General features: G+C 37.6%; 1 protein-coding gene across 1 annotated transcript in view; it reads left to right on the top strand.

Annotated features, from left to right (window-relative positions):
* Positions 1 to 16757, top strand: part of SLC16A10 (solute carrier family 16 member 10) — a 63288-nt gene extending 46531 nt beyond the window's left edge. Inside the window, exons 4-6 of the mRNA XM_085056157.1 lie at positions 12908 to 13051; positions 14547 to 14775; positions 15987 to 16757. Coding sequence (XP_084912283.1) covers positions 12908 to 13051; positions 14547 to 14775; positions 15987 to 16222 — 609 coding nt within the window. The 3' untranslated portion in view covers positions 16223 to 16757. The remainder of the gene's footprint in view (positions 1 to 12907; positions 13052 to 14546; positions 14776 to 15986) is intronic.
* The last annotated feature ends 510 nt before the right edge of the window (positions 16758 to 17267 follow it).

Here is a 17267-nt window from a genome sequence, read left to right as displayed (position 1 = left end):
TCTTCAGTGGTAGACAGACACATGCTTTGTATTCCTCCTTTGAGTGGGGAAGCTTCACCAGCCATTGGTAAAACTTAGATTGAATAGTTTCTCGCAAAACCTCTTCCTGAAACCCACAAACTTTTGTTTTAATTTACTTGTATCTATATACTCAATTTTACTTAAAGTCTGTGGATCTGTATTTGAGACAGTGAATAAATCAGTGCTTATGAAGCAACAGCATGGATTATGCCCTCCAACACAAATACTTCAGCTCAAGTAAATAGCTCTGGGTGTTTTTTATCTGAGTTTTGTCTGCTTTGGATAAAAAATCCACATTTTATGTATTTCCAGAAGTACATAGAAGTATGTACTTACAAAAAAGTCAAAGGCTGTAAGAACAAATAATGTTTTTCACTGGTACATCTACCAAATCAGAGTCTACTTTCCTCAGCTTTTGAAAATGAAAGTTACTATTGTTTCATTGTTTATGGTATTTTTAAAACTGCACTAATACTTGGAAAGGGATATAATCCTTAGGCAAGTGACGGCCTTTGTTATGCTAAAATTCTTGAATTATTCCTCCTGTTAGGGGTGGCTAATAGCAGCCAAGACTACCTGTCAGGGATGCTGGTTGCAAGTGCACTAAGGAAAAAATACAGTGAATGTCATGCCTACAGCTCTTCTCTTAGCCCTCTGGCTTGGTTCCTGTACTCACCAAGACCCATTTTTCCCACCAGGAAAGAGAGTTTCTGTCAGAATGGCTGCTCTTGACCATGAAATGAAGCATATGTGGCACAGGCCCTGCAGGCTGGGGTCCTTGTGTGTCACCACTTGGCCCATGGTGGCTGGAGACTGCAGGCTGGGTGTGCTGTAATCCTATCTGAAGTCACTGTCTGGCACTGCATAGGAGCTCCTGAGGTCCCAGCCAGGGTCTCTGGGTGCTTCTGGGCCAGCCCCAATCTCTATTTGTGCCTCTTGCATTTTCTGAAGCCTGTTGGAAAGGAGAATGCATGCTGTGAAACCTCTAGTAAGCAAGAAGTGAAAACTTTTTTGGGCTTTGGAATAACAGAATTAACCAAGTCGTTGAAATTTAACTCTCTGCTCTGTGTTTGCTACTTGGAGTAAAAGCTATTAAGACCAAAGAAGCACCCTGCTCATATTAAGTAGACTCTAATTAAAATTAAATGCATCAACAAATTGATTTTATGGCATGCTAGATAGGGACTGGTAATTCTTGACATGAATCCTCACTGGTAGATATGAAGCATCAGATTCCATTTGGCCCTGGCAAGGGAGAACCAAAAGGGAGAGCTTTTCTTATCCCAGTTTAATTGGTGTCAAATTCCATTAATAGGTGTTCTGTTACATGTGGCTTGGGAATTGGGTTGAGATAAAGACTATAAATAAATTTTGACTTAAGTTTATTATATACTTTCAGCATTAATTGAGTTTGTTGAAGAACAAACTGATAAGTCATAAGATTACTAAATCAAATGGTTATTATTCCTGTCAATTTTAAAACCACTCCAAAGTAGTGATTGATATTTTTTTATGCCCCTCTAAGATAGGCAGACAGACAAATAACATCCTTGTTGATTCTCTTTTGGTTTAAATTGCAAGTTCACAACAACAGTCTTAAGAGTGGAATAAGTGGAAAATGCTGTTTCCAAGTTTTTTCAGTAAGGATTATCTCTCAAGGAAATGGTAAAGTATATTTGGAAGAAAGTATACCTAGAAGTATACTTTCTAAAGTCTCTGTGCCACTTGTCCTGTGCTTGATTTGATAATAAATAGAGAACTTCTGTTTTTCAGCAGTCTGATATTAAGGCTTTAGTGTTGTTCTCTTACCCTTAAAAAAATATTTCCTTAATCAGGATCATGCATCCTTAATTCTTAGGAGCTTGTTAGGTAATTTTTGTTAAAATTTGATACAAGGTCACATGCTAGGTAGCTTAAAAGATGATGTTGCTTTTTGTGCTTTATTTAGCAGTGTGAAAAGAAATACTGCTTAAAATGAATGTTGCCACTGCCTAGTCTTCTCTAAGCAGTGACTAAAGTCACTACCAGCTTTCAGTATGAGTTAGGAAAATATTAATTATGACACACATGCAAAAAGGGGCCCAGTTATTGTGTTGTTTTCATTAGCAATATTCAGGCTACTATGAGGAATACTGGTAGGACTGATAATCTTAATACTTTCAGTCCTGTAGTAATTTGTCTTGGGGTGTTTACAAGTGTGGATTGATTTAGCAGTTATTTTTATTAAATGCCTCGTCCTAATGATAGGTTCTGCCTTATTTGAAACCTTGCAGAATGAGAAACTGAATTTAACAACCAAGTATTTGAACAAAATAGTGCACATATTTAAGTGCTCTACTTTTATAAAAAGCAACTGGATAGTAGATAATGCAATAAAAATGCGTCTTGATAAAGTTTACCTTTCCAACTTTAAGTATTTTTTATGAAGAAAATACTCCTAAAGAATTACTAGATATATTTGAAAATTTGGCCTATTGTTTAAATATGGCTGCAGGCTTGTACAGAAAGCTACCCATTAATGTATCGATATGCAGTGTGAAAGTTACCATGATACTGACTGTACTCTTAAAACTTAAGAATAGATCAAGAAAAAGATTTCAGTATTTCTCACCTTGCTTTGCTGCCTATTTCTTAATTTACTGTGTAAATCTGACTTTTCCTTTTGATGCTTATGTATGTTCATCTTCCATGATGGATACATCCTTACATATACAGAGGTTTTTGTTAGCAGTAGCTATGTGGAGTATATGTGTTCTGTGTCTGTTTGCTTAATGTTTACAATAGGAAAAAATGGTGTGTGTCCAGCCATTTTTTCCAATAACTTTCTTAGGAGAATCTGCCTTGGCAGGCAAATAAGTACTGGATTTAATCTCCTTTATAGATAGATACTGAAGATTCAATGCTTCATTGCTTCTCTGAAATCTGCTTGTGCCAGGAATAGGTTCATCTGGACCTCCAGGGAACAGGGAATTGAGATTGCAGACTTAATGCTTAGGAAAAAAAGGTATGCTTTTGAGACACAAATCATCACCTTGGACTCTGCTCTAAGATTCTTGGAAAGTGCTTCCAAGCAATTTTATTCATGTGAGAGTCATGAAGCTGGTTGGAGTCTCTGTAGATTACATGTTAATCATAGGAACTTTTTCATCCATATAAACAAACTCATTTTCTTGGCTGCATCACAAAATCAGACAACTTGGATAAATATTAGTCTGTCCTCTGGGTGGCTGTGTCTGTCTCCAGATGTTGTGTTTGTCACTTTGAAGTTGCTGAGTCTAGTGCTATGCCCGCATAGTCTGTCCTTGGACAAAAAGATAGTGCTGTCTGCTGATCTATGCTTCCTATCTTTTGCTGGAACATCCATTTTGTTCCTGCTCTTTAGATAAGAAAAGTAGTATTTTTCACTTTAGAAATATCATAATTAACAGGAGGACTTGCTGATATGGATTATAAATGACACAGACTTGTATTGCCAGATTTCATTCCTCCCCGCCACCTTCTTATCTGTAGCGTAATTTCTGTACCTTTGGTGTGATTTAACTGTTCTACAACTACTTTATCACCTTGAAGTACCTTCATACATTGAGCCTTGACAATGACTTGGCCTTCAGCTCTGTTCTTTATGAGCCAGCTATTTTAGCTTGTCTGCCCATTTCTCACTCTGTATCAGTGATGTGCCTTGTTTTTGTTAATAAGAGATCAGATTCTGCTATGCAAATTCAGTGTGTCTGAACCTTTGCTCCCCAGAATATGTGCCAATAAAAAATGTTGTCTTGTGCAATCAGCTTGGAGAAATTAAGAGCCAAGTTCATGTGAGATCCTCTGTAGTCACGTTTTTCCTAGGAACTTGTCTGAAATTCTTGCTATGTAATTTGAAAGCTGTATTTACTTCCTTATACTCTGGAAGTTTCTGAAACTTATTCAGGACAAAACACTCCCTCTATTCTGCCTATTCATAAAAATTTACATTTTCCATTTGTAAACTGCACCCTGCCCAGGCAAAAGCTTCGGGTCATTAGGAAGAATTTTACTGGAAAAGTATGAAGAGGATATAGAAGCCACCTAAGATATTCTCCAAGCAGATCTGAGCTGTCAAATCAGGATGAGCTTTGATATTTAGGATGAATCACACTGCACTGTTTGATGTTCTGCCCAGCAAGACCCAAGTCATCATCTGTAACATTGCTTACAAATGTTTTTGTAACTCTTCAAGCCTCCCCTGAGGGAAGAATGCACTGCTGCTGTGTTCCCTAAATGTTGTCAGATGTGACATCTCTAAATTACAGCTCCTCATTTGAGAAATCAATGTTTTAGTTTCTGCCCTTGTCCACGCAGGCACTGGCAGTGGCTCTGCAGTGGGAGACTTGCCCAAGGAGCCATAGTAGAAAGGATTTACCTTGCAATATGTGAAGCTGTTAAGGTTTTGCATTGTGTGTAAAGTCCTAATCCTACATCTCTCTCCTCCATTTAATTCTTATGCCCCTGGATTCCGCAGTGGAGACAAATGGAAGCGCAGAGATAAATGTTTTCCTTTATGTCTAAGTGTAGAGCATGGTGAAGAGTCTGATGTATGGACTCTAATAACCAAAAATCTCTAAACTTCACCATACAAAATCTGCATATCCCCAGAAATGTGCATACACGTAACACATCTTATAAGGTAATAACACATCCGTTCTTGTAAGGTAAGTACTGTCTGTGTTTTGTGAACCACCTGTATTATGTCATAAATTTGTTACTTTTAGAATGCTGTGTAAAATAATGCTTAATATCTAATAAGTGTGTCTGGATTTTTTTTTACTCAAACTGGAAAAACTGGCCTACATCATTCCATTCACTTGCTTTTATGGGCTGCTGTTCAAGAAACCTCTTCATTTCTTCAGATCTCCTACATCAGTCATTTGTCTGATATCTACTATGTCTTTTATTTCCCATAATCTGCTGTTAGTCTTGTAATGGTAGGAAAGTATCTTTTAAATTATGTCCAGTACTAACAGTAACTGTGTCAAACAGATTTCTCTATACTGTAGGTAATCTTAAAAACTTTCAACTGTAGGTATAGCTGTCAATTTTAGCACTGTTACCTTTCTCATCCACTTAATCTATCATGTTTCTTTCTGCAATGGAAGACTAACAAGACACCGGTTTTGTAAAGGTCTGATGTAATTATTAAGCAGAAATCTCTGTGACCCAAAATCTTCAGTGGCTCCCCATGCTTTACTTGCTTTTCTAATCTTTGCATTTATCTCCCTTCAGATCTCAACATCTGCTGCAGTTTGACTGCTCAGGTTAGTGAAATTTTCCCCCTTTATCCACTTCTGTCATTATCCTGTGCACCCATTTCTTTTCCAGCATTCCTTAATGTTGCCATAGCAGTATTTATTCTTGGTTAGATCCACTTTGAACATTGGGGGTGGTGGTGGGAAAAGTAAAAAATTATTTCCTACTTTATTCTTGTAACTGCTATTGCAAGCATATTTTAGATATATTTTTCAAATAAGTACTGAGGACAAATAAAAAACACAGGTACAGAAAGAACAGGAACAAAAAAGAATGAAACAAATGGGAGTTTTTTTAGAAGAAAAAGTAAATTAAAGTCTCAAATAAATGTGGTAGCAGGTATAATCAGGTACAAAATACGTGGTGGCTCTGAAGGATAAGAGCAAAGCAGTTTCCTCAGGTCTGTGCAATACTGGGGGATTGAAAGGTCTGAATTTCATTGTGATTTCCTTTGTATCAGTCTCTAACAGCACACTTCATATATTCTGGCATATACAAACTATTCTGATAGAAGAAGAAGCATATAGTTCAAAGTCAGAGTAAATTGCAAAGTGTGTTATCCTTTTTTTTAGTTTTAATGTTATTTTAATGGTAAACTCAAAATCCTGTATTTTGACACTTGAAACATCTTGACTTGAGCTAAACTCTTCAAACTCTTCAAGTGTACAAAAGCCTGAGATCACAGCTGGTTTTGCCCTGCTGTCTTCATACAATGTAACAAAAACTCATTGCCAAATTCCCTCACTCATCTATAGACCAGCTTTGGTGACCAGTTCCTGCTCCAAGAAGAGCTGTATGGAAAGCCTGTTTGCTTTTTAAGTCCTGGTCAGACTTGTGAATTTCTTAGCATGTGTTTTGAATCTTCCATTGAGGAGATCTCAGAACCTAGCTCTTCTTATTTCATTGCAGTAATTGTTGAGCTCTCAGCTATTTTTTCAGCTTCTTTTCTGATGGTTGAGTTAAAATTTGTCATTAAAACTGAGCAGATTATTTCCTAAAAAGGGTGAGGTGGTTTTGGATTGTTTAAGGCAGAAAAAAAAAGGGAACATAAATGTCTGTATCCTGAATAAGGACTATATCTCTGTATGAGGAGAGACTATCATTGTCATTTTTCATTGGGATTTAAGTGAAAATTTGACTGCTTGATTCAATTTCTCAGGGTCCTGATCTGGTAGATACTTGGCAGTATATTTGGGACTTTCTTGAAGAATTGAGACCCTTGAGAGCTTTGTTCTCTTCCCCAGCAGAATGAGCCAGGTGCTTCACCCAGGTTTGTGAAAGTTGAGGGGATTATGACCATGTCCACAAGGAGATCTCTAATACTGAAGTGCAATGGATGCCCTGGCAGTTCTGCGGTGGTTGAGTAGAGGTTTGAGAATCTGTTTAGGTTTTACTTGCCTAAGTCCTATAGTCTAAGGTATCTTGTCCTGAGAGGTGTGTTAAAAGTAGCAAGGAAGTCAGCCTCTCTTAGGACACAACACTAGCATTGTACAGTATTTGTACAGGATATCCCAATCCATTGTTTTGATATTCCACAATTTCTTAATCATAGCATATCATATCATGTGCTCAGTTTTAATGACATAAATTGTAAACTGATAACATGTTATTGCATTAGTAAATGCCTCAAGGATTTGAAAAGAATGACTAAGTTTTTACAAGTGTAATATAAGTGGTGTTAGAAGATTGCTTCCTTCAGTCATAGGTTTCCTTTTAATCAAATGTGCAGCAGAGTTTTGCCAAGCTAGAACTAAATGAAGAATTTTAAGTCGTAACATACAATCAGTAGGTATCTGTGACTATTCTAAGACATCTGACAAATCACTTTAGGAATTCTAGAAAATTAAATTTGGAGGTATACTGGTACTTTATCCAATTTACTGAGGTTTTTTTGAGTACTGACTCACTTTGGTGTAGGACCTTTTTAAATATTTCTTTTTAATAATCCTTTTTCATAAGTTGTGCTTATCAAATTTGTTTATTGCCAGGTCTTTCTTTTGGATTTGGTACACATGGTCCATGTAATAATGAGTAATGAACAAAACAGGACATAAAAAATCAGCTTAGGCCTTACTGGTATTGAGCAGTATATAAAGGTCGTGTCATGTCATGTCCTGAATTGATGTATTTTATTGTCCTTGTATTAGACAGGTATTCTAAACTGACTCATAAGAATTCTGTTTGAGAGAATTCCTAAATGCTGGCCAATGTCAAGATTTGTTACATCTGCCCTTGCCTCTGTAGGCAAGGTTTGCTACCTACTGAAATTAAGAGAAATTAGGGTTGTTTGTTAGGTTGGTTTTTCCCCCCTTAAATCTGTGTTGATCCTTAGCTTGTGATGTTACCTGTTAGACATTTACAAATAGTTCTGGTTTTGTTTCATTTTCTGCTGTTATTCTCGAAATTCAAATTAATGCAATTGACCTGTAACTCTCTAGGATGTGCTGATAGTAGGTGATTTGGGACATAGTTGAGTTTTGAGAGTAAAATAGGCCCTAGAAATACTGCTTTAGGCCACAAGAAGATGAGACTGTAAATTTAGAGATTGTAGTCACAAATGAGAATAATTTTTAAAAATGTTTTAAAAGGGTAAGCTTTATCCAACAATTTAATTCTCATCCCTCATGTACATAGCACTTCAGTTCTTGTGGATCCCTGACTTGTGGATCCCTGACTTCTTTCTGCATCCTTGTGCTCAGTCACTGTGAGCTTCCAAAGATGCTTGTGTGCCTTTTCTGTCTTGCTGCTGCTGTCCAAGCCACACCAAGCCACTGGTTTCATTTACATGCTCTTTAGGATAATACTAACATCTCTGAGATTTTTAAAAATTATTATTATTATTATTATTATTATTATTATTATTGGGCTTCAGGACTAGCTAATTTTGGAGAAAAACCCTCTCAAAACTATTTTAACTGTGTAATTGTCAGTCTGAGTAGTTTTGAATTTTTAATGCTTGGGGTTTTTATGTTTAACAGGCTTAACAGTTAACCTATTAACTGTTGTGTTCAGTTTTTCTTAAGATATTCAGATTATGCTTGTTCTGAATCTTCATGATGTATGAATTATTCTGTTTAATCTGCTTTACTCAGTGGAATAAGAGAAAATTTCCCTATTGCCATGTAATAATCACCTTGTTTGTTTAATTTCCCCCCTGTTCATTACGTAGTTTAAATTGACAAGAGATAAAAAGAGAGGTATTACTGCTATTGGGGCAAGTATGTAAGCAGGAATTATTTGAAGATCTGTATATGCATATTTGTCACGTGAAGACAGTTACAGTAACATTTCATAGGAATTATCTCAGGATATTGGCACTCCCTTAGGTATTACTGTGCTATTTCTGTGTCTTAACATGAAGATCATCTTTTCTGTAGAAGTTCAGGAGTTGCTGGCTTGTTTTGCTGGTTTTTTTGCTCATCACTAAAAGTTTCTTTGGTGGAGTCTGGACCAGAAACATTTTTGCATTAAATTATCTTCCCAGTGCCTGGTGTCATAAAGCTCACTGGCAACCAAGTTTCTTTTTCTGTTTCTCATCCTCCTTACCCCTGATTTTTGTGGTGAGTCCGTATACTGGAGAATAAGCAGTGACTTAACCAGAGTTACTTTGTGCTCTGCTTTTTAGCACTTTCTGAAACTTCTAATCACCCAGGACAGTTCACTGCAAAGAGAGAGATCACCAGTCCTGGCTACAGTCTTGATCCAGCTGATGGGATGGCCAGGGTGCCACCTGGACTTGGCGGGGCAAATTCTCTGCCCTGGAGATAACTAATTAGCATAGAAAGTGAGAAACTTCTTCACTAGGTTCTTCTAGACCTTCCTGGAAATGGGTTGGGGGACTTTGGGGATCTTTGGTCTTGATTCCCCTCTACAGTCCATGCTGGCTTCTCGACCTCATTCCTGTGCTTGCACTGCTCTTATCTCCAGGAGCCAGAACAAGGACATTTGTCCTGGAAAAGTGCTGCCCTACCTCCGTATGGCCCCTTCTCCAGCCACATCCTGTTCTTTTTCACAGTCTGTTATTGCCAACAATCCTTGGCTGTTATTACCAACAGTCCTTGGTTGGCTCCACAGCTATCTGGCTATCAGTGTTTGAGACATGCACATGAGTCCCCTTATCTTCTAGGCTTCTACACTCCCTCAGCTCTTTCAGGAAACTTAATTTGGAGCACTTAGGAATAGTATTTCCAGCATACAAATGGTACCAGCAATACTCTCTAAGCATTTTCTTTTATTCCTACTCTTGTTTTCAATGTATGTGTCAGACATCAGGACTTGCATAATTTATTGAAGGAAATGGTGATTTTAATGTACACAGTTTCCTAGGTTATATGTTGCTGTTGGCCATCTCTTTTGGTGAGATGGTATTGCATTTAGCCTACTAAAGCCTTTCTTGATTGGGAATCCCCAAAATGGGAAGAAAGTGGTTGACAGAATTATTTCTTACTAGTTCATAACCACTTCTTTCAGGTTCAGGTTCTCTCTGTTCGGAAGAAAAGGAGCTACAGCATTGCTCGGGTTGCTGTCTTTGATTCACTGTGTGAATGTAGCTGAAATGTGTGTGCAGTGAAGGGAAGATCTTAGCAAACTCTGGGTCTTGGTTGGATGGAGAGACATACAAGACTGTATGTCTGAAAGCATTCCAGCCACTACCAAGTCGCTGATAAATTTTCTGTTATTCTGACAATAACGAGAATTTGGACAAGATCTGTGTGTGTCACCCTGATAGAGAGCACAGGTATAAAGGAGAATGTTGATGCCAGGGATGCATTCAGTTATATTCTCCACTGTATCTTGATTTGGAAAACTGGATTATACAAAGATAAATTATATTTTTAAATGATAAAGATGCTGTGCTACTCTGGACTGTACCTGAACCAACCAGGTCTTTTCTACATTCGGAGAAATCAGACTTGCAATTCATCATGCACACTGCGTTACTGAGAACAGGCACAAGCCATTCTGAAATGCTTTGGCCTTTGTGTCTGTGTGCCTGGGTCCCCATTTGGCTGCTGTAGATAATCCCTGAAGAGTCATATAATTACAACCTGTATAGTCCTGCAGTGATGAGAGAGTTAATGCCTGAGAAGGTTCACAAGCAATTGCTCATTCTGGGGTTTTTGAATAGCTCTAACAGCTAAAAAGCTGTGAAATCTGAGTCTTGCTTGAGCTACTTTATCATAAATATATTTAACCTACAGTTGCACTTACAGTAGTTAATTTGTCCTGAATCACTGTATTTTCAGGCAGTTACTACTGCTGTTGCTTATAGCTTGCTTAGTGACTGTGTCACAGAAGATTGAATATGCTGTTCAGGGTATTATTTTGAGGATCAGCTCTGAGAGATCAGGCCAGGTTGCTCAGGATTTTGTGCACTTGGTCCTGAAAAACCTCCTATGAAGGAGACTGAACCAAGCTCTCTGGACAGCCTGTGCCACTGCCTTCCTAAGGAAAAAGTTTCTCCTTGTATCTAGTTGGAAGCTTCCTTTAAGGTTATGGTGTGCTTAAGAGGACTGAAAGCCAAAAAAAAAATTCTAATTTAGATATTTGAAGTTTGAGATGAGTAGTGGTTATTTCCTTGCCTAAGGAGTTAATTGATTCAGTATTTTCCCTCCTTGATCTAAGAGTGACAGCATTTCACCCCCTGTGCTACCTTGAGAAATGCAGTTACTCAATTGCAGGTGCAGGGTTAATAGTTATCTAGATATAGAGCTTTATCTTGCCTCTTGAAAAGCCTCCAGGGAGTGGATGGATCAGGCCTGCTAATTAAACAGTCTAGAGGCTGCAGAAACCTGGAACAGGTGACAAAAATTGCAAAGAACACCTTGGCTTCTCTCGCCAGCTGGGCCAGCAGGTGTTGACAGGCACATAAAGGTAGGGGTGGGAAAACTGTCAGCTTTTCCTTTTTTCATCCTTGGCAGAAAGGGAATAAGTAGAACAGCTTATCTTTTATGTTTAAATGTCATTTCAGGTGAAAAATTTCATCAGATTCTGTTCCCAAATGTGCAAAGGAAAAAACTTAAACAGAAAGAGCAAGCATCTGTCTTCAATTTAAGTTAGAAGTTTTTCTTTAAAACTAGACTAAGCCCCCTTGGTTTTTTTTTCTTACAAAATCAGTTATATTGGCCAAATTAATATTAGATTTAACAGGCTTTCTGTTACATGTAAAAAGAACGAATAGATTTTATACTGAAGAAAATTGCTGTTATTCAGCAAGTCCTGCTGTCTTGTTGGAGAAAAGGGCTCTGCTTATATATTAACATTCTGGTGGGGAAAGAATCTAGACTATTTTGCTCTAGAAGTGTTTACTAAAATGGAAATTTTTCATTTTATAGATAGGAAATTAAGGGTTCTCTGGTTTGAAGTGATATCAGCCTGCGGTTACCTTGTCTTTCAAATGTTTTTGCTACATCTTTACTTAAAATCAGTTTCTTCTGTTTGCTCTTCCATATCTCTGAGTTTTTACTTGTTTTTACTTGTTTTACTTTCCTTGTTCAGGACTGCTTATGAGCACAGAGATTGCAGGACTGTGCAGATGATTTCTACATCTTCTAGTGCCCACTTAGGCATATTTGGTATTGCCAAACATGTTCCAACAAGCAATAATGAAAAAAATCTCTTGTGGCTAATTTTCTGGTCTTCAGGGTTCAAAAAAACACACCCACCCCCCAAAAAACCAATCGAACCAAAACCAAACAAAAAACCCCCACCAAACCCCATGAACAAAAACCACTGTGGAAGCAGAAAGAATATAAAAAAAATCCAAATCTATTAAGCCAGTCTGGTGACATATATATATATATATTTCAGTTTTTAATATGACTTGAAAAGTTGTAGGTACTGACACTGGTACTTCATCCTGTAGTGGTTGATGGCTTGCTGTCAGGACCACGGATCAGTTGCTTTAGTTCTTCAGGCTGAAGTGGCTGATAAATAACTTTTCCAGTCTGCCCTGTTCATTGCTGCTGTAGCTGCACCCTCTCGTGGAAGTGCTTGCTGTTGTGTTTGGCACTGCAGCTGGTTTCTGCCCCTCTTCCTCCTTGCCTCTGGACATTATGGATGTTGGGATGAGACATTCTGGAGAGCCTCTCCTGCTTCCACTGTCTGGTCTCCAGCTCTCTGCTTCTTGCTCCTGGCCCGAGCTATGTCACAAGTTTGGTAGCCTGAGTGTCTGCCTTAGTGCACAGAGCAGGATTGCAGTGATTCCCATGAATCACTCATTCCCTGGACACCTGACAGAGCCCCAGCCAGGGAAGCAACCAGTTCCAGACAGCCTGTGGGGATTCTGTGTTACTTTAAATCTATGACTAGTAAATTAACAGTGGTTGGAGAAAACACTTATAAGTTCTCTTTTTTTGAAATTTGACAGGGCCATCTTTTTTGCCTGAATTAAGGTTGTTAATTGTGGATAAAGCAACAACATATTTCACATTGTTTTTATTGTATTGCACTAAATACTGCATTCTAAAATCTGTAGAAGCAGACTAAGTCAGATGACCATTTGCAGATGAATTTGTAAATCTGAGATTGACAGATTACTTCTATTTGACTCAAGTTTTCCAAGGTCTATCTTTTAATTCTAAAGCAAATTTCTCTTTTTAAACAGATGAATCATGTAAAAGACAGATTTGGTAACAGCGTGCCAGAAGAAGTGCTTCTGCTCTGTCTGGGCATTACTTCAGGAGTTGGCAGATTGATCTTTGGCAGAGTTGCAGATTATATTCCTGGTGCAAAAAAAATTTATTTGCAGGTATGTCTTTATTGTTTCTATATTCCCTCAGAACTGTGTATTCTGAAGGCTTTGATTTTGGGCACTATCAATAAAGTAAGCAGAATTAACTGATTGGAGATTTAAATTTGAGAACTTTCAAAACTGTGGGAAACTCACTGTGTGGTTTTTTATACTAGGACTCCTTGGTGCAAAGTTCATGAATCTCTGATTTTTGTTTTTAATACTAAGATAATGTCTATTTCCTGTTGTCTGTTTTCAGCTGGGAATGAAAGAAATTACTGATCATTAGCATGGAATGAGAACCTTTGGGAATTCTCTAAATTCTGCTTACTCTGTTTTATCTCGTGATTTCATAATGGTTGCAGAAAGGGGAAAAAATTAACCCATGTTTCCCTGTTAAGGATTTGGCATTTCTTGATCTTTGATAGGCACTAATTTGGTGTCAAATATATTCTGTGCACAGTACACAGGGGTATGGCCATGGGAATTTAAGAGGTGCTGAGTTGAGGAGATTTTGCAGAAGAAGTCCCAGAAATTCTGAAGCTTGGAGATGAAGGAGGAGGATATACACTTATTTCCCTCCACGCTTATAAACGATATTTTTATAAGAAACCAGCAGTGTTAGTGTATGATTTTGGAAAAGCTTTAGTTCACTTTTATGATGGCAACCACGAGGTATTCGCCATTTGGTCTCTTAAAATGAATGGCAAGGGAGGCATCTGGTGGGGATTTTCTGCACTGCATTACGGAAAAAAGTTCTTAGGAAAGAACTACTTTCTGCTGGAGTATTTGTTGTCATGGATAAACTTAGATTCCTTGATGTTTTATTGGGATTAGGTGGGACTTTGGTTTCCAATGCTGACACATGGATGTTGCACAGGCAAAACTTTTGTTTTCTTTTTAATTCTGCTGAAATTTGCTGAATGACAGTTTTAGTCCTTTAGTCTAAACCAAATAAATAATCCAAGATTATATGAGAAAATCTTTGTAAGCATACATGACCACACCAATGTACCAGGATACTTTTTTTTAATGGAAAAACTGTAATGTCTTCATTTCTGTTGAGTGTAAGCACCCTGAAATAACCACTCATAATACTGGTATTTTTACTTAACTTACAACAGTGAGGAGTCTAATTACAGTGTTTCAGCTATATGAAACTTATAATATTTCTGTGACTTTTATTTATAGAAAGAGCAGGGAGCAATTTCTCAAAAAATGTTAGTGCATGAGAAATGACTTTACACAATCACTGTAGGATAGTGGATTACAGATGCATTTTCAAAGCCTGCAAAATGGGTGGTGGAATTTCTTTGCCTATCATGAATTATGTGTTTGTTTTATCTTGGTATGTAACTTCTGATGGTGTTAATCCATGGAGACTGATTATCTTAAAGCAAATACAGGCAGACAAGTTAATTCACTACAAATGCAAGGAAGTTCATCTGGTCCCTTACGATTTGCAAATTTGATGCAATGCAGTTTTATTTTTTTTTTCCTTGTTCATGTTTAGGTGGTCTCATTCTTTTTTATTGGCCTGATGTCTATGATGATTCCACTGTGCCATGTCTTTGGAGCTCTCATTGCTGTCTGTCTCTTCATGGGCCTGTTTGATGGGTGCTTCATTTGCATTATGGGTCCTATTGCCTTTGAGCTCGTTGGTGCTCAGGATGTCTCCCAGGCCATTGGATTTCTGCTTGGGCTCATGTCAGTGCCTATGACAGTTGGACCTCCCATTGCAGGTGAGTATAGACAGGATTTGCAGCTGTAAATGTGTTTCTATGTTTGCATGACTTTTTGGCTATGTTTCTCGTTCCCTGCATCATGTGCAGAGCACTGACATTAGAAGTTTTCTCTGTATGTGCTTGAGAAGATATAGGGAATGGAACTGCCGCTCATGGGTTATTAATTTACTGCACTTTTCAAGGGTTGCTCAGTCTTTTTTATTGTGCAGGTATAAAACATTCCTCAGAAGATAGATAGGTGTCCAGTTGGATTTAGGACCTGACATTTTCCATCCTGTTAAAGGGACAGTCTATTGGTTGCTTGTGTTATAGGAGGCCTCCAAATTAAAATCTGAAAATTAACTGGATTCCGAAATTTGCTCATGCAACAATTGTGAGGATAAAGGCTCCAGTCACTTTAATTGCTCCTCATAAGTAGGAATGCTGGCTTTAATCATTCTTTGCTGGGAGACTGTTTGACCAAGTACAGGTTTTGAAGATGCAAACTTGGAAGTTCTTGGGAGGTGGAAATAGCTAAAGCTATTTCTCACCACTGATGATTTTCAGTGGTAATTTACCCTGAGATCTGGTGACTGCTACTGGAATGTACTTCATAAGACATAACTGAACAGTTATGTCTTATCATATAAATCATTATAAAGGACACACAATCATTATAAAGGACAAAATTTTACAGCTAGAACAGTATAGACTAGGTGCTTCCTAATCTGGATGTACTGTTAAATAGAACTTGACTAAAGGGAGGAATTTGGAGAGAGCAATTAGAATGAATTGTTGGAAAACACACTTTTTAATAAGAGGACACCAGGAGTGCAATATATGGAGTATATATAGAATTAGAGGAAGGGGCATCTTGATCAAAGGTAACTGTTCCCAAAAGAGGGAGAATTTCACTAAGTCATGGAAAGATACAAGCGCTGGAGAAGCCCAAATGAGGAACTTTCAAATAGGAAAGATAGTGCATGTTTTAAGGGATGGTAATTAAGCAGTTGAGGGGTGACATACTGAGCTCTTCATTACTGCTTCCAAGTCAACTCTAAAATACCTTTCTATCTACATGTACTCCTCTATTTAGCCATCAGGTTGTCAGGCTCTAACAGCTATAGTCTGTGCCAACTCCTGGGTTTCTGAATCTGAAGCTAAGACTTGTTTTTTGTAGATTCCTGAGGCCTCTTTATTTTATAAGTGGTAACTTTCTGCTTTTCCAGGTTTGCTGCGGGATAAGCTTGGCTCCTATGATGTAGCATTTTACCTGGCTGGAGTCCCTCCCCTCATTGGAGGAGCTATTTTGTGTGCCATCCCCTGGATCCATGAACGGCAGAAATTGAAAGAAAGAGCAAAACATGTTGATGGAGAAACTACTGAGAAAATGCTGGAAAATGAAAGCACTTTGGTGTCAGACACAACAGCAAAGCCTGTCAAAGAACTGGATTCTGGCTTTTGATGCCTTTTTTTTTCCTGTACCATCCTGACCTCCTCCTACTGAAGCTAGATTTCTACTTTTTGCTGAAGATGTTATACGATACTGAAGAAGTCTTGAACTATTGCTCAAATTGCAAAACTGCTGCAAGAATCTTTTATACCATTGAACTTTTTTGACAAGTCATTGAATTTGATTTCAAGCCACATTTTCAAGGTATTTGAAGTTTTGTAGCTTTAGTGTGTATGTGCGTAGTGATTCTGTGTGTGAAGAGAGTATTTTTTTAATCCATCAGAACTGATTTCTGGAAATGTGAAAGCTGTTTTTCCTTCACTGACCTGGGATTCTTCAATAATGTCTATGATCCATCCACTACAGGCACACCTTAGGTGTTTATACTGGATAAAGTAGTAGCTCTTATGACTGATCTGTTTTTTGAAGTTTCTCGTGCTGTTTACAGTCTTTTATAATTCTCTATCATGAACACAAATATGCATCTTTTGCTGAAATGATTTTTTCATTAGAAAGCTAAATTATTAAACAACTGTTGAAACACTCACTTGTGTTTGCATTCACCTTTCACAGTAGCCCAAAGAACATTAAGGATGAAATTTTTGATGGGCTGAGGTTTTGAATATGTGCAAACCAAGCTCCAAATGCAAACACATTCAGAAGTAAAGCTGCTGAATAATAGTTTTTTTGGTTTTTGTTTTATTATTTGGTGAAGGCAATACTCTTAAGGTGTATGTGTATAAATATTTTTTCAGCCAAACCTAGAATAGTGGATAGTTTTGAAACTGTACTGTCTGAATATTTGGAGCAGTATTGTGAATTAGACTAAATTTCAAATTACTCTATTGTACTTGTTAGGATTTCTTTTTTTGTTCTTAAAACCAAGACAGCTTTAAAGAAGACATTCTAAGTGCAATACCAAGTTGTTTTTAACGTGGAAATATACATGAGCTATTAAAATGACATTCAGCAATTAAAGATTTTTGCACTAAGCGATCATGCAGGTTTATTACAGGTCTTTATGGCTGTGCTCAATTGCCTGTAGGATAAATAGCTC

This window comes from Lichenostomus cassidix, chromosome 3 (genome assembly GCF_008360975.1).
Source record: "Lichenostomus cassidix isolate B80296 chromosome 3, HeHo_3.0, whole genome shotgun sequence".
Classification (NCBI taxonomy): domain Eukaryota; kingdom Metazoa; phylum Chordata; class Aves; order Passeriformes; family Meliphagidae; genus Lichenostomus; species Lichenostomus cassidix.
The sequence above is the reverse complement of the archived record's forward strand: the minus strand, read 5'-3'. Positions and strand labels throughout refer to the sequence as shown.